This window comes from Propithecus coquereli, unplaced genomic scaffold (genome assembly GCF_000956105.1).
Source record: "Propithecus coquereli isolate 6110/MARCELLA unplaced genomic scaffold, Pcoq_1.0 Scaffold268, whole genome shotgun sequence".
NCBI classification, from domain to species: domain Eukaryota; kingdom Metazoa; phylum Chordata; class Mammalia; order Primates; family Indriidae; genus Propithecus; species Propithecus coquereli.
In genome coordinates, this window is record NW_012148263.1 from 583,914 (window position 1) to 602,666 (window position 18,753).

An 18,753-nucleotide genomic window follows, 5' to 3' on the forward strand; every position below is an offset into this window, starting at 1 on the left:
GGATGGGGTGGGTAAGTCCCCTCCTCGACGAGGATGACTCGGGCCGACTGGAGTCGTTTCCGTGCTCTCCTCGTCCGCGCCGCCGCAGGCAGCCCCTCCCCAGGGCCTGGGCGCGTCCGGGAAACGCGGCCCTTCTGAGAAACCCGCGGGTCGGGACGCCCACCTTTTGCTTATTATTACAAATGTACTTGCTATCAAGCCCTTATGATTCTTAAACGTTGCTACACGTAGTTCTGGCTCCCTTCGACCGGGGCGGGCCGAGCCGGGCCGGGGCGGGGCGTCTTGGCTGCCTCGGGCTGCGCCCCAGCCGCGGGCGGGAGGCGGTAGCGGCGGCGGCGCGGGCCGAGCGGCGCGGGGATTGGCTGCGGCGAGCGGAGACGTCAGGCTCCCGCGGCCCGAGCGGCCGCCCGGCGCGGCGCGGCGCAGTCGGCTCGAGTGCTCCCGGTAACGAGGAGGTGTCCTCGGCCGTCCCACCCTCCGCTGCTGTAGCCGGGCTGCGCCGCTAGCCGGGAGGCGCCTCCGCGCTCCCCGCCGCCTCCACCCCCGCGGCCGCTGCTCCCCTCGCAGTCCGCACACACACCATGACGAAGAAAGAGAAAAAGTCCTTCAACCAGAGCGTGTCCGAGTGGAAGCTCTTCCTCTACAACCCGACCACCGGAGAGTTCCTGGGGCGCACTGCCAAGAGCTGGGGTGAGCGGGCGGCGGTTGGGCGCCCGGGGCCGGCCGCGGTCTTGGGGGCGTCGGGCGGGGCGGAGTGGGGTGGGGAAGGAAAGGCGGGACGCGGCTCCCCACACCGCGGCCCCAGGAGCCGCCACGGCCTCCGCCGCCCGCGGGGCTTTGGCTCCGGACCTCCCGACTCTAACGCCGGCGGCGGAGCGCGGCCCCATTCATTTCTCGCCGGGCCGGCGGGACTGGCTGCCGCTCGCTCCAGAGGCAGTGGGGCCCGGGGGCATCCCCGGCCGCACCGCGCCGGTTCCTTCCTCCCGGCCTGGAGCAAGGCGCACGTGCTGCTGGGGCCTCTAGCCCCGAGCAGCGCCGGAAACCGGGGACCCCTGCCCGGGCCGGGCCCTGAGCGTGCGGAGGCCGATCGCCCAGGCCTCCTTTGTACGGAGCGCGCCGGCCGGCGGAGGCCCTGGCGGAGGCGCCCAGCCCGCCGAGCGGTTCGGGGAAGCCAGACCCTGCCCCACGCCTGGGGAGAGGAAATTTCCACTCCCGCCGCTATCTTGTGACTCGTCCACGCTGCCACCCCGACTGGTCGGAAGAGTGCGAGTGAGTGTTAAGTGTGGGTGTGGGTTGCATGAATGTGGAGCGGTGGGTTAATCACAGAGGTACATTGTACATGAAAACGCACTTGAATTTGGACAGTAAAAGGTTCTTAAAAAGATTGGTTCCTCCCTAATTCCTTTTTAATTACCGAGGTTTTCTTTTCAAACTTGCTTCTTTGGGGGAAAGTAAATCCTGTCTGAGCAGCGCAGTTTTTTTCTGTGCCTTCAAAACATCTGAGCGATGGTTGTATGTTAGCAGCTTTTTCTGTGCGTGAGCTCTTTGTTTTAAAAGAAATATTTAAACCATATACAAGTGTGGTGCTGCTTTAGGATGCCTTTTTTTTGAAAAGTTGTATTAATGTCTGAATACGGACTAGAGCTTTGTTTTTTTGTGTGTCGTTATACTTAAGTAAACTCATTTTACCTTTTTTTAAACTTTTGAAAAATATTTTATTGGTGGGTCTTGACAGACCTTTTTTTCTAAGTGGGAATAAGTTTCTAAAGTTTAGAACTATTTGGCCACGACATTTTTAAGAGAAGCATGAAGAGAGTAAATTAGCTATGACTCAGAAAATAAACTGTTGCTGCTGACTGAGATGGGCTCCTCCAGGGTGGGAGGGCGACTCAAGTTCTATCACAAGCTGAAAGGGACTTTGGAGGTTTTTTTAGCCCCACCCCCATTTTAGAGATGAGAAAAATGAGACCCAGAGAGGTTGTGATTTTTGCCTTGTGTAAAATTACATATTCCACAAAGCCAGGAAAAGAACCCAGTTCTTTAATCCTGCTCCAGCGGTTGTATTATTTTACAGATGTCTTGCCTACCCCCAAGTGCGGCCCCTTGACCGAATCCGGATTTGTTCTGTAAAATTTGGATTCAATCAAAAGGCAGAACTGAAGGATACAAAGGATACAAAAGGCCACATGTGGCCGCAAGGCCGCAGGTTCCCCCACCCCTGCATAGATCTTGCATCCAGAGTTAAATGGAACAAAATGATGAACAATTATAAATCTTAACTGCTTGTTTCTGGAGTGTACCAACTTTTTGCTGAAGAAATTTCTGAGCAGTGGAGAGGAATTAATTTTTATAGCTATACCTACCTACCTTTCTCCCTTTTTCAGTGCTTTCTCATTTCCTGTACCGGGTAGCTTCACCTTGTGTTAGAATGACATTTCTTACTGCAGATAATGCTCTTTAACTTTTGTTTTGTATGATCTCAGGCAGAGATTTTATTGGTTGTATGCATTTGTATAGATAATGTGTGCAAATTATAAAGTGTAGGGCAGTGTTTAAGGGCTGTAAAAGTAATATAAGTAGGCCAGGTACGGTTATCCTGTGATAACGTGATTACAGATGATGCCTGTAATCCTAGCACTCTGGGAGGCCAAGGTGAGAGGATTGCTTGAGCTCCGGAGTTCCAGACCAGCCTAAGCAAGAGCGAGACCCCCTTCTATTAAAAATACAAATATTAGCCAGGCTTGGTGGCACATGCCCCTTCTATTAAAAATACAAATATTAGCCCGGCTTGGTGGCATACACCTGTAGTCCCAGCTACTCGGGGAGGCTGAGGCAGGAGGATGGCTTGAACCCAGGAGTGTAAGGTTACAGTGAGCTGTGATGATGCCACTGCACTCTACTTGGGGTGACAGAGCAAGACTCTGTCTCAAAAAAACTAAAAGTAGTACAAGTACAGTTGAGATTAGTTTTGGAAGGCTAGAGGCAAGATCTCTTTTCAAAATTGATTATAAGTATTAATCTTATCAGTGAATAATAAATCTCTGTTTATCCTAATAATAGTAAGCCAGTGCAGAATGGCATAAAATAGGTGGAAATTGTCCATAATTTTATCGCAACACAAGGGCATCCCTCTAAGGATTTGTGAGGGAGTGGTAAGAGGGGCTGAAATCCATACTCAGCCCGTGAGGCTGTGTACTCTACAGGGTGGCTGGGTCTGCCTAGAGAAGGGCACCTTGTTCTAATTCTCACAAAGGCAAGACCAGTTTGGAGAGCTATGCGCCCGTGGGGATATGTCTGCCAGGAGAGGTACCTTTTTTCTAATTCTCATGAAGGCACTGTATGGGCTAGCTGCTTGATCTCATCACCTCAGAAATACTATTAACATTTCATACATATCTTTCTGAAATGTGTGTAACGTTTGATTTCACAGTTTTGTGGAAAGATCATACAGTAAGTGTTTTATAATTTTCTGAGTATATTGTGAGTATCTTCTCATGTTAATAAAGATCTATATCACCATTTTTTTTGAATTAAAAAATTTTTTTGAGAGAATCTCACTATGGTCCCAGGCTGGACTCAAACTCCTGGGCTTAAGCAATCCTCCCACCTCAGCCTCCTGAGTAGCTGGGACTATAGGTGGGCACTGAGCCTGCCTAATGTCACCATTTTAGTAGTTGACTAGAGTTCCATTGTATAGTTAGATGTGCTGTGATTTTTTTTCTTCATTATTTGTATGTATTAGTCCTCCTTCCATTTGCTTCATTCGTGCATATACATTCTTGCAAATTTATTTTCTTGGGATATGTTTGTACTGGTGGAATTTCCAGGCCATTTCATATGTACCTTTTACATTTTGAAAACATATTGTCATAGTGCCTTCTGGAAAGTTTCTGTCAATTTATACTCCCACCAACAGTGTATAGTGATGTCTCCTACCTTCATCAACACTGAAGCTATTCTTACCTGTGTTATCTCTTTTAAAATTTACATTTGTTGGTAGCAGCTTTTTTTAAAAAGAAAAAAAGCCCTTTTTCATTTGTGTAAATGTTTTTTTCCAGTTGTCTTTTTACTTTTTTAAATCATAAATTTAATGTAGGCGGTGGGAGAAAAAAAATTGCATCTTTTTTTTGACATTATAGTGTTGCTGGATCTGCTGATATGTAGAGAAAGATTTTCTAACCCACAAGATTTTGTAAAGACAGTTGTTTAAGATGTTTTCTGGTTTTATTTTTTACATTTAAGTCTTTAGTATGTTCGTCCCATTTTGGCTGAGGTTCCTTTCCAGGGGCATTAAATACATTAAGAAGCACACATATTTAAAAAGCAATTTTGCTCTTTACATTTGGAATAAAGTGAAAATATTGCATGTTACATCACATTGCCTTATTTGAAACAGCTATATAAAGATTTTGAGTAACTATTTCACTGTATATTTGGCTAGTACCTTACACATGGCTACAGCAATTTCAAAATGCTTACATACACACAAATTACCGCATTCGGTTTTCACAACAACCTTCTACAATAGACTAGGTAGGTTATCCAAGTGTACCTGGAGCTGGTTTCTCAAACTGAACAGTAAGTACACATCAGTAATAAGTAGCTGCTGTTTATGAAAACACAGGACAAAAGAAACTCAGCACCTAGTGGATGATGTTGCAAATATTAAATAACTTAAGTGCATTAAGTATAATTAGAGTCAAAGTAGTGAAACTTAGCACCTAGTGGCTGATGTTGCAAATATTAAATAACTTAAGTGCATTAAGTATAATTAGAGTCAAAGTAGTGAAACTTAGCACCTAGTGGCTGATGTTGCAAATATTAAATAACTTAAGTGCATTAAGTATAATTAGAGTCAAAGTAGTGAAGCTTGGAGATCATCTGCTGTTATTTAAACTATAGATAGTGGGCCATTAACATTTTTAAATAGTGAAATAGCATAGTAAATATATAAATTTCTTCTACCTAAGGAAAAGTGTTGTTTCAGGAAAGTTTTGTGTATTTTGTATATACAGATACCCTGATGTAAAATGTATTTCTTACTGTGATCATAATTTTAAAATCTTGAAAGACACCTAATCTAGCCCAATGTCCTCATTTCATAGGTGAAAAAATTGAACCTACAAATTGTCCGATTTCCAAAATTCACTCAGTGAGTGGGCCAGGGATGGGGAACCTTTTCATGGTGGAAGGCTGCATTAATTTAGCTGTAATCAAATAAGGTGGCATTCAAGAAACTTCAATTAGATTTACTTAAAAATGTACGTTATTTTGTAAAAATCTAACTACTGTGTACTTAATAATTTCAATAAATGAAAACTATTTGTTAATCTTAAAGTTAAGTAACCTTTTAATGACTTTGTTGTGTCTCCTTTTGTTGGAAAGCATGTGAATATTTGGTTGCAGCCTGAAGGTCAGCAGTTTCAGTTGATCCTGTAGATGGGTATCAGTCATTAGTGACCTTAAGGACGTTTTGATATGGGTTAGGTAGTAGAATGTAGATTCTCAGCAATAAGTGATTGAAAAGCAAGAAAGCATTTTCCGGGCATGTTGCTGAAAGCATGGGTGTTCTACTGCATTTTTCCATATTTCAATTGGATCTTTCTTAGCCAATCCTCTACTGAGAGCTCAATCAATGCCATCTGTAATTCTTTAGGTGTGGCTTGGTGTTATCAACTAGGTGAGGCTGAAATGCTAATTTGAATGATGTCATGATTCTCAAAGTCAGTGAACCTTTCATTGTATTCTCCAATTAATAGGTGTGTAACAGCTGTGTATTCTTCAAATGATTCACGTATATCCTGCTCATTTCCTGACCTTTGCTAACTGGGGAAAATGTTCATCTGAAATTTCCTTTTGAAGAAGAAGTGATTTGAAAAAAGATAGCTTTTTTCAAAATGCTTGGATTTTTTGCCACATATCATGTATAGACTTAGTTTTATCTTGCAAAGAAATACCCGGGTTATTTTGATTTGACGTGATACAATATGACACAGAAATGCTGCATTCCTATAGAAATCTTCTTTCAATAATTCACATTGCTGATTCTGTTCTTCATAAAATTTAACTGGCTGTTCTCACAGAGATAAAATTTTGGCTAACTAACACCTGTCCCCCCAATGCACTTTAGAATTATATGGCAAATCCACACTGAATACCTCACTGGTCAACTTTAGCATGTTACAAAACTGGCAGAAACTGAGAATGCCTCGTTGCATTTGCATGAATATTGTTAACAATGCTTATAACTTATTGCAAAATGTCACTTAAAATAGTAGCTGTAGCACAGAGATTTTGCTGATGCAAAATACAATGAAAAGAAATGAGAGCATCCAGATCTGTTAATACTTTTTTTTATCTGTGCAATAAACCCCTCATGTTTTCCTGTCATGGAAGGTATGCTGTCTGTACATACATTCGCTAAATCTACCAAATTCAGTCCAGCTTCATGAAATTTATCTCGAAAGTCGTCAAAGATACCTATTCCCCATGTTCTGTTTGCATGAGTACCCAAAGTGAGTAACTCTTTGTAGCAAAGAAAATCTTCTGTTATGACCCGAAGTATTAATATAAAACCCGCGCCATTGAATAATGTATATTTTCCTTTTGAAGTATTGCGTGAAGTTGTTCTCTTAAGTCGAAGGCTAATTCATGCTGCCAATCAGTTGTGGGTCTCCTTGAAAGAGGCAGGTGTTGGTACTTGGAAACATTATTAGGATCTAAGCTTCCTACAACTTTGACAATGCATTCTGTCACAATTTCTACACCACTGAATGGCTTCCCTTTCTCCCCCTGAGTATACAGGCTACTTTCAAGTTACTTCAGTGGCATTATTTCCCAGGCTTATTGCTGCTTGAAAAATTGTCTTTGCTTTTGCTTTTCATCTTTTAATTTTTGCAGTGCAATCTTTCACACCTCTCCAATTTAAAATATTTGTAGTCCTTACGAGGACTACAATGATGAGCATTGACTTTCTTTAATGTTATTGCAGTATCACAAAGCCAGCAAATCATCTTATCTTTAGCAGAAACGAGATAATATTGCAGTTCCCAATCCTCATTAAAAATTTGTTTTCTTCCTTCATCATTCTCTTGGTCTTCTTTGACATGATGGGCTGTTAAGCAGACAGAATTAAAAAATACAGTCGAGCTGTGCAACTATTCACAAATTCCACTTCGAACAGAAACACAGTGCACTGTTGTCAAAAGCTGATAACAGACTGGTATACTCGACCACTCTAAACACTTGCCAACCAGCCTTATGTGGTAGTGGTGCCAGTCAGGTGGAGGAAGTAGAACTAAGTCATGAGCATAGCAGCCATCAACTTAGCCCTTCTGGGAGGATTATTTCGTTGAAACTTATTTTATTCTTTAGTATTTTAAATATGTTCATTTTAAAAATAAAATAAAAATACAAAAGATGAACAAAAATATATTAATAAAAATAAAAGGATTTGTTCTGTAAAATCTGAATTCAGTCAAAAGTCTGCACGTAAGGACCTAGAAGGCCACATAGGGCCTTAAGGCTGCAGGTTCCCCAACCCTTGCCTTAGGCCTCCAGAGTCCAAGGCCAGAATTTTTTTTTTTTTCCTCCTTAAAACTATGATGCATTGTCATTTAATGATATATACTTGTGGGCTTCTTTGCAGTTCATTTTCTTATTAAGATTATCTGTCAATAAATGCTTTATATTAACATTAACTTAAAACTCGAATTACTGATTTCCAAGTATAGTCAGGATTCTGGTCCAAAACTGTTAGCACATATATTTTGTTCATGTGCTTTTTCTTTTGTTGTAAGTCCATGAAGTGCCATTTTCTCACTCACCTTTTGGGTCATGTCTCAGTAAATGCTATGCTTTGGGGACCAGACTCCATCCCATCTTGGGTGTGTGACTATGGGGGAGAGGGCAAGTGTGTGTATTTTCCCAGTATCGTCAACACAATTTTGTACAGTGGCGTTCTTTGTTCTGTGGAGTGTGGCATTAAAGAAACTTACAAACCTTACAAAAATGTGTACCTGTTGGGAAAGTAGCAGGACTTGCCTGACCCTGTGTGCCGGCTGTAAGTGCAGGTCAGTGGTGGATGTGGTGGCAGTAGCAGCAGAGCAGGGCAGGTACATAGCCATCACCCAGCAGGACAGACAGCACTTCCTGGACTGTCCAGGAAGCAGTCCTGTAGTGGAAGGGAGGAAGGGGTTACGTTTATTTGTTATGTTACGGATACCATTGTAATTGTGGTAGCATGTGCTTTCATATTGTCAAAGAGCAACTTCTCCTCATCCCCAAATTAATTTGATTTCTTTGAAATTGACTTTTTCTTTCTGTAGAATTAAACTAGTATTAAAAGAAGTTTTAAAACTAGCATCTGTATAATAACAATTTTAGCATGATTTTATCATCATGTTTAGGGACAGTTAATTTAACACTGATTATGTAATAGAAGAAAAACACCTGTTTAACTCTGAAAGGTAAATTTACTGTTTTCTAATTGTGCATTTATTATGTAGATTTTGAAGTAAAATCACCTGTAATGTTTAACCACTTAGTATAGCCACTGCTAACATTTCAAGAATCTTTTTCCTATGTATAAATACATTTTTTAAACATACAAAGAAAGTTTTTAAATATACAGTAGGATACCTGGTTCTATCACGTACCATTTAGGGAGGATGTCTTTATTCCTCTGCCTTTTTCCTGGAGGTTGATGCGTTGGGTGTATCCTTGACTCTCTTCCTCACCTTTGTGGTGACTCTCCACACTTCCTGCTTGAATTGATCTATTCCGGCAGCTTTAGTTATTATCTCTGTCAGGACTCCCAAATCTGCATATCTAATCATATGGCTGCCTATCAGAAAATCTTCAGTCATAGCTACCTCTTCATGTAAATCTACGTTGGTCTCAGGGCTCCTGATCATGACATACAAATTCTTTATAATCTCACCGGCTTATTTCTCTCCTGTCATCTCTCTCTGCCATTCCATATAGTTCTTTCCTGCCCCTTCTGGGCCTGTCTCCCATATTCCACTTTAGCCTGGCTACTTGGATGTCAGATAGCCTGACCTCTGGAAAACATTTTCAACTCCTCTTTGCCTTAAGACTGGATTAAGTGCTCTTGTGTATCCCATGGCACCTTTTTCTATTATATCATTTATAACTTTAAATATATTGTTCTTGCCTGTTTACTGTAAGCTTCTTATTCATGCCTTATGCTCATCTTTGATTCTCTAACATCTCACCTGTCCTTGCACTTAATAGTAATATAATAAAAGTTGGTCGAATGAATGAGCAGTATTATGAAATGTTCCCATGTAGTTAATCTTCTGCAACATTGTTTATGATGTCTTCACAGTGTTTGATGGTACCATAGCATAATCCTTCCCCTAAGGTTTGGACATTTTCCTTTTTGAGGGTAGGGGAGGCTACAGTACTGACAGGTTTTCATAAAAGTTCAGTGCTCAGAAGAAGCTTAGAGGTTATTCCACTGCACTTTCTTGTTAGACTCAGCTGGGTTTGTGATGTGCCTGGGTCCTGCATCTAATAAAAGTAACAGAACCAGGATTATTATTTAAGTCTTCTGCTTCCTGCTTTATTGCTCTTTTTAGCTTATACTACTTTTATGAGGACCTCATAAAGTCTTTTTTTTTTTTTTTTAACTTACTTGCTCTCAGATTTAATGGGGGTTTATTTAAGAGTGTCCTTCTCTCCCCTACAGGGTGCTATTACAAATAATATTTATCTTCTTTCCTAGCATTCTCATAAAACAAATTGCACAAATCATCCACAAATTTTAGTTCTTGGTTAACATTTCTCTGATTCCAGGTCCCTGTTTCTTCCCAGTTGCATTCTGCATATCCCACAAACCTGAGAGAGTGAGGCTTAGATGTCTTAACTCTTTTTTTTTAACTCCAGTATAATATACATCACCGGGTAAACAGCTTATTTTCCTTCCTCTGTTGAAGTTCTGTCTTGCTCCTGTATTTGAAATTTTTAAAAACAGCTTCACCATCCTTTCTGTCCTTTAGGCTCTATGTTGGTCCATAAGTTAATATAACTATATTAGAGACATAAACGGTGCCAGAAATTTTACAGAACTTTGCCCTAAAAAAATATATAAACATTAATTTACATATCAAAAACTATTTCACCTTAGGAGGACATCTCAAAGATCAGTAGCGGCTGTTTCCCAACATGACACTACAAAAATTCTCAACACTTATAATTCTGACTTACTTTGGAAAACAAAACAGGTCTTCTAGAAGCCACAAAATAAAAACTAATCAAAAAATGCCCGCCCACAGACAGACACCTGTGGCTAAAAGCAATTAGCCCAAGGGACAATTCCTACTTAAACTCCTGACTACCTATCTCAATACACAATAACTTAATAAAAAAATATAGAGCCACTATATCTCTATTTAACCCTTGTATTAAATAATAAATGTACCTTAAAAATTAGTCTTTAAAAAATTTTATAACCATTTATTCACATAAACAAAATTAGTTAAGAGATCTAAAAGAGCCTTTTAAAAAACTTTTAACCTAAGACAAACTACCTGTTATTATATAAATCTATTACCCCTGACAACTAGTCACTATACCTATAAACACCCATATAAAACTTCATTCTTGGCCTTTTGTGATTGACAAAAAGATCCAAGGCCCCCTAAATATATCCACTTGGCCTATAATCTTTATAAATCTATACCTTCATCTCTATACATTCTTTTATTTCCATTATTTTCCATTTTCTATTATTTTCTTATCCTTTACAACGACCCCTACCTAAAGGACCCAATTTTTTACTGGGAGCGTGGCCATCTCCCCACAGCTCTAAACCTGGCCAAAGTGTGCTGGTTCTACTTCTGTTACATCTCTTGAATCTGTGTAACCCACACGCCCATTACTACTACTGCAATTAATTCAGGAATTAATTTTCTCTGACATAATCACCACTTCCTCCTTCCCCACATCTTGTGAAAGCATACATTCAGAGGGCAGCCGGGATGTTCGTTTTTCCTGGCTTCATAACCCTAGCCATTTGTTCCAGATTTCATTTTCATAGCCCTTAACATTTCCACCGACCCTGTCCTCACTTTATCAGGGTCTGGTAGTTCCTTTTCTTATAAACTCTCTGATTAAGAACTTAAAGCACCAAGTGAAGATCTTTTGTAATGTTTTCAAAGTTGTTCCAAGTTCACATAGAGCATTGGCTTTCCACCTTTTATCCACTGCTTTAAAAAAGTGTAGTATTGTTGACTCTGGGGAAAGTGGGCTCTTAACTCCTGATGCGTCTCCAGAAAGATCCAAGGAATCAGTTGGAATCGTTGTGACCTAAACCAGTGTGACCCCACTGCTATCAGGTTATTTCTAAGGCTGCAGCTTTGATCATGTTATTCCCCATACCCCAAAACTGTTTGGATCCCCACTGCTTTCAGAAAGTTTAAGTAAGTTCTTGACAGCCTGGTGTTCCAGGCTATTATATATTGGCTTGGAGCTAAGTTTCCAGCCTATAACCTATCATTTCCCACCTTACACCTTCCCCATCACACTCCATGTTGTAGCCACATTGGTGTATCTGCTGCCCCTTGATCTAGAATGACTGCATGTTTCCTCTCCCATGTCTTCCTTTTCTGCATATTCTTCCCTACTTTGCAGACCTAGCTTGGGTGCCAGCTCTGCCGTGAACCTTCTCTGAAATGCATAGGCAGAAATAATACCACTTATTTCCTATAACACCTAAAACTTTGTATCCTGGATTATAGTTGTTTATGTAATATATATATTATTTCTACTAACTGGATGTTCTCAGAAGGCAAGGTTTATATGTGCATTTTACGTCTGTACAGCACCTAGCACATAGTAAGCATTTATTTTTTTTTTGATGAACAAATTGACATTTTATCAGTTTCAGCTTTGAAAGATTCATCTACTACTTGGACTAAAGTTGAGAATGTAGTGGGTTAATTGGTATAGCTCCACACCGTGAAAGTCCTATTTGTGGAGAAAATTGTACATAAAAGCATAATTTTTTTTTTTTTTTGAGACAGAGTCTCATTCTGTTGCCCCGGCTAGGGTGCAATGGTGTCATCATAGCTCACAGCAACCTCAAACTCCTGGTCTCAACCAATGCTCCTGCCTCAGCCTCCTGTAGCTGGCACTACAGGCATGCACCACCACGCCCAGCTAATTTTTCTATATAAAGGTATAATTCTATCACTTAGCTCACTATGACTCTGGTCTGCTAAATTTGTGAATCATTTTGATATTTCCAGATAGGGCATCATAGTAACAGTGAGCCTGGGGGCATATATTTTTCTACTTGGTGCATCTTAGAAGTACACCTGTATACTGAAAAGATGACCAGACTGGAACTCAGAATATAGACCTAAATTGTAGTTCCACATCTCCATCTAAGCTTAGATAATTCAAAATCTCTTGCCTTAGTTTCCTCTATAAAAGAAAAGTTGTATGAGATAGTTTCAAATGTGACTTTGAAATTAAAAACAAAGCCGATATAAATGCTTTAGAATAGGAGGCAGCAAACTTTAAAGGACCAGATAATAAATATTTTAGGCTTTCCCAACCATATGGTGTCTGTTGCAATTACTTAACTCTGCTGTTATAGCTTGAAAGTAGCCATAGGCAATATATAAACTAATGGGCCTGGCTATGTTTCAATATTTTATTTACCAAAAAAGTCAGTAGCCGTGGTTTGCTTTAGAAGTTAGAGTTAGTGGTCAATGTAGGCTGACTCAAGAAATCTGAACTGGTCTTAAGTGGGATGTGGACTTTTGGCTTTGTTCTTTTTTCTTTTGACATAATAAAAGTGACATCATTGGTTTGAATTTTTACACTACAGATGTGAATGATAAGTCTGCCGTTATCCTCAGCTTCTTCCCTGAATAACTCCTGTTAAACTGTGTAATGCTTTTTAAAATGTAGTATGTGGTATGTCCACTTGTGGATAAAGGTCTGGCAGTTTCTTGTAAAAGTAAATATACACGTACCCCCTGAGCCAGCAGTTCTACTCCTAAGTGTTTACCCAAGAGAAATGAAAACATATGTTCACAAAAACACTTGTACAAGAATGTTCATAGTAGCTCTATTCATAATAATTCCAAACTGGAAACAGCTCAGTTTTCCATCAGCAGGAGAATGGATAAACAAATTGGTATGTCTGCATAATGGAATACTACTCAACAGTAAAAGGGAATGAACTGCAGATATACAAAACATGGATGACTCTCACAATTAAGCTGAAGGGGAAAGAAAGCTTTATCAAAGAGAGGACATACTATATGATTTTATTTATATGAAATTCTAAAACAATTAACCTATGTTGGAAAAAAGCCCAGAATGGTGATTGCATTGGGGCAATGGGCATGGGAATTGACTGGGAAGGGAAGGGGCCTGAGCGAACTTTCAGGGTGACGATGATGTTCTCTGCCTTAAATGAGGCTTTGGATCATATGGTAAATGTGTTTGTCAAAACCCAGTTAATGGTACATTGGAGATTTGTGTATTTCACTAAATATAATTTTTCCCCTCAATTTTAGTTAATATGCATGCTGAATTATTTTGGGGTAAAGTGTATTGTTTGCAACTTGAAATGCATCTAAAAATGAGATACAGTAAAATCTTAATTGTAGAATCTAGGTGGGTTTAAGGATGTTCACTGTTATAGTTCATTCAACTTTTCTGTGCATTTGTAAATATTCCTAATTGAATGTTGGAGCAAAAAGAATGTATGAATACATTTGTGTGTTTCTCTGGACCACCTTCACCAGTCTCAGTCTTTCCTACAGATGGTTATCAGTTTTCTGATCAGTCCTTTTTTCAGTGCATTTATGTGTATGTGTATAAATATATATGTGGTTATATGTGGAATATGTAGGAACAAGGTAGTTTTATCTTTTCCACTTTTACGTGAATAATAGGAAAATCGTTTGTTTCAGAACTTGATATTTTCACTTAATATGTCGTGGCTGTGTTTCCATGTCAGTATATATAGATTTGCCTCCTTCCTTTGAATCATTGCAGAATATTTCACAGTTTGCAGATAACACTATGGAATGTATATATTTCTTTTTATGAATATTTAAATTGTTTACAGTTTTTCTCTTAAAAATTGCTGCAGTGATTATATACAACTATTTGTCTAGAGTAAATAAACTGAGAAATGCAATTGCCAGTTTATAGTACATGCTCATTTTTATTATTAATAGATTTTCCTCCAAAAATGCTGTACCAGTTTATACTTCCACCAGCAGTGGATAGAAGTACCTGTTTCCCTTCAACTTTTTTTTTTTTTTTAATTTCAGCATATTATGGGGGTATAGATGTTTAGGTTATGTATGTTGCCCTTGCCTCCCCACTCGCCCCCAATCCCTTCAACTTTTTGAGCACTGGATATTGTCACTCTTTAAAATTTTTTCCATTTTGATTGGATACTGGTATCTGGTTGGTTTCATTTGCAGTTTCTCCAGTAACTACTACTGAGTATATTTTTATGTTTGCTCACTTTTCTTTTTTTTTTTTTTTTTTGAGATGCATACAATCTTTTCCTTATTTTTTCTTCTGTGTTGTGTTCTTACTGGTTAAAGGAAATTTTTGATACACCTTGAATGTTAAGCATTTATTGTACCTGCAAATATTCTTTACAGTCTCTTGCTCATCTTTTTGTTGTCTTATTTTTTTCTTTCATTTTAAAAAATTGTATGCCAGGCACTGTGGGTCATGCCTTTATATAATCATAGCACTCTGGGAGGCCGAGGCAGGAGGATCACTTGAGCTCAGGAGTTTGAGACCAGTCTGAGCAAGAGTGACACCTGGTCTCTACTAAAAATAGAAAAAATTAGCTGGTCATGGTGGCGCATGTCTGCAGTCCCAGCTACTCGGGAGGCTGAGGCAGGAGGATCCGCTTGAGCCCAGGAGTTTGAGGCTGCTGTGAGCTAGGCCAATGCCATGGCACTCTAGCCCGGGCAGCAGAGCGAGACTGTTTCAGGGGGAAAAAAAATTGTAATGGTTTTAAGTGAACATTATCACAAGTTTAACAACCTTTTCCAGGCTTTTCTTAATCAGTTATCTCAGCTTATATAATCTGTCATTTCCTCACTGATTTGTTAGTGCATGCATTTAAGGCTGTGGATTTTGAGTTCTGCTCTGACTACATTATTGTTTTGATTTTTGAGTATTTCCATTTTGCCTTTTTAATCACAGGGTTAAGATACCATTTAGATTTTTAGTCATTTCTAATATATTTATTTTTATTTTAGATAATTTGGCCTTGACTTTTTAAGTTTTTTGGTTTTTAATTTTGTTTTGTTTTTGTTTTTTGTAATTTAAGTCATGGTCAGTTTGGGGACTATGTTCCAATATTGTAAAAAGTATATTTTCTGGTGACTGGAAAGTTTTACATATGTTAGATAACTGTTAGTTGTGCTTTTAAAAATACATACTGTCCTTTTTTGTTATTCTGCTCAATCTGTGGATTTCAGAGAGAGGTATGTTGAAATCTCTACTCATGATTGTGGTAAATTTTGTAATTCTGCTTTTGCTTTATATATCTGAAGCTACTTAACATCGCGAAGGTTCATGGTTGTTATGCTGAACCTTCGTGATCTGTTTTCATTTACTTTTATTAATATAAAATGTCTTCATTCCTACTTATGCTTTTTGACTGGAATTCTAGATTGTTTACAATAATAATGCCACATTTGCATTTCTTTTTGTTAGCCAAGACCTTTATTTTCCTGTTTATTTGTAACCATTGGTGTTTTAATTTTAGGTTTTCTTTTACCAACAGCATTTAGTGCATTTTTAAACCCACTTTGAGAATGTCTTTTATTATTTGACTACTTTTACATTATGCCTTCCACAGTATTGGGATTTTAATTCCCCATTGTTACTGAATATAAACAAATTTGAAATTTCAGCCTTATATAAAATATAAACTAATACAGTGATGAGGAGATCATTGGCTGCCTGGTGAAGGACATGTGAATTGCAGAGAGGCACAAGGAACCTTTTGGAGATGATGGAAATGTTCTGTATCTTCGATGTAGTGGGATTTCACTTCAACACTTTGGAATTATATACTTGAAATGGATGAAATTTATTGTATGCAAATTATTCCTCAGAGCTAATAAGGAAAAGCAATTAAAATCAACATTTATTTATTTATTTTTATTTATTTTTTTTTTTGAGACAGAGTCTCACTATGTTGCCCAGGCTAGAGTGCCGTGGCGTCAGCCTAGCTCACAGCAAACTCCTGCGCTCAAGCGATCCTCCTGCCTCAGCCTCCCGAGTAGCTGGGACTACAGGCATGCGCCACCATGCCTGGCTAATTTTTTCTATATATTTTTAGTTGTCCAATTAATTTCTTTCTATTTTTAGTAGAGACGGGGTCTCGCTCTTGCTCAGGCTGGTTTCGAACTCCTGAGCTCAAACAATCCGCCCACCTCGGCCTACCAGAGAGCTAGGATTACAGGCGTGAGCCACCGCGCCCGGCCTCAACATTTATTTTGATGTTACCAGTGAGTCTTAACTGGTTTCTTTGCTCACTATTGCTTTATGTATTTTTCTTCTTTGTCTTAGATTTTTAAAGAAAATCTTAAAAAATGAAAAAATATACAATTATAGTAACTTTTTGAAATTTGGTATATGAGCTTGTTTTTTTTAAATTGAACAGATACGTAGTTTTTTCTTCAAAAATAGAGGGAATTAAGACAGTGTAGCTAAAACTCAAGTCCTCCTTGACTACATCACCCATCTCCATCCCTTCCTCCCCTATTCAGAGGTTACTACTATTTATGGATTTGATTTGTGTCTGGTCCATTAACTAACACTCATGTACCATATATTAATAGGATTCTGTAACTCTCTTGAGTGTTTTAAATTTAAGCATATGCTATATATCAATCAGAGGTTACTTTTTTGCACTTGGAATTTTTTAGATCTATTTCATTCCTTTTTAACTACTGTTTATAGTTTTCCATTATGTATTTTATTTCTCGTTTGCCTTGTTTGAGGACACTTAGGTTGTTAGCATTTTTTTTTCCTGTTGCTTTCAATTTGTTTATTGTATGACCAATTCTTCAGGTAGAATTTGAAGATAGTACATTTTCCGTGTCCTTGTATGTGTGGAAATGTCTTTGTTTGTTTTAGTTTACTGTCATTTTTCCCCAGTTTAGAATATATTGTTTCATTTTTGGCCAGGGAGATGTCTGATGCCAGTCATATTTCTCTGCCTTAGGTAACCTGTTTTATCCTTTTAGAAGCTGTAAGAAATTTTCTCTTTATTTTTGGTGTTCTAAAATTTTACCTGTTTGTGTCTAGGTATAGGATGTTTTCCTGTATTTTTCAACTTTTCCAATCTAGATACAAGACTCGTTTGTTATTTCTGTAAGCATCCTCACACCACTTCCCTTTTCTTGTGCGATTCCAGTTAGATTTGCTAATACTTCTGTTCTGTCCCCCTTACGTCAACAATTGTTTATACATTTCCTGCCTGTCTTTTTGCCCAGTGTTGTAGAATACCTTGGCTTGATCTTTCAGCTCACTGAATTTTTCTTTAGCTTGACCATTTCTCTCTAGGTCAGCTCATCTACCATGTTTTCGTTTTATTAACATCTTCATTGACGTGTAATTGACATATAGTAGACTGCACATACTTAACGTGTACAACTTGAGTTTTGACAGACACATATATGTGTATACGAATATTATACTCATGAAACTATCACTCTAATGAAAATAATGAACGTATTCATCACCCCCAAAATTTCCTCTTGCCCCTCTTTGTAATCCATCTCTCTCCTCACCTTGCCAGGCACCAGACAAAAATAGATCTGCTTTTTGACCTTTCCTATTAAGTACAGTCATGTGTTCTGAGAAATGTGCTTAGGAGATTTTGTTGTGTGAACATCACAGAGTGCACTTACACAAACCTAGATGGTATAGCCTACTATACACCTAGGCTGTGTGGTAGAGCCTGTCACGCCTATGCTACAAACCTGGACAGCACGGTACTGTGCTGAACACCTTAGACAATTGTAACACAATGATAAATATTTGTATCTAAACATAGAAAAGGTACAATAAAAATACTGTGTAAAGACTTTTAAAAAGGTACAACTTGTTCCACAGATCCCTGAATTAAAAAAAAAAAAAAGATACACCTGTATAGGGCACTTAACCATGAGTGGAGCTTGCAGGACTGGAAGTTTCTCTGGGTGGGTGAGTGTGAAGGCTAGGACATTGCCGTATACTCTGTAGACTTGGTAACACTGATCACTTAGGCTACACTAAATTTATGAAAGGAGTATTTTTCTTTCTTCAATGCTAAACTAACCTTAGCTCATTGTAACTTTTATACTTAATAAACTTAATTTTTTATTCTTCTGTAATAACACTTAGCTTAAAACACAGTGTACAGCCACACAAAAATATTTTCTTAATCTTATATCCTTATTCTGTAAGCTTTTTTCTATTTTAAAACTTTTCTACTTTTTAAACTTTTTTGTTAAAGACAAAGACACAAACACATACGTTAGCTAAGGCCTACACGACGTCGGAATCGTCGATACCACTGCCTTCCATCTCCAGATCTTGTCCCACTGGAAGGTCTTCGGGGCACTGACATGCAAGGAACTGTCATCTCCTATGATAACAATGCCTTTTTCTGGAATACCTCCTGAAGGGCTTGCCTGAGGCTGTTTTACAGTTAACTTTTTTTAATAAGTAAAAGGAGTA

The 18,753-nt window shown here is 38.8% G+C and overlaps 1 protein-coding gene across 1 annotated transcript in view; it reads left to right on the forward strand.

The window, feature by feature from the left end:
• Positions 1-373: 373 nt before the first annotated feature.
• Positions 374-18,753, forward strand: part of ATP1B3 (ATPase, Na+/K+ transporting, beta 3 polypeptide) — a 40,435-nt gene continuing 22,055 nt past the window's right edge. The window contains exon 1 of the mRNA XM_012647431.1: positions 374-690. Coding sequence (XP_012502885.1) covers positions 582-690 — 109 coding nt within the window. The 5' untranslated portion in view covers positions 374-581. The remainder of the gene's footprint in view (positions 691-18,753) is intronic.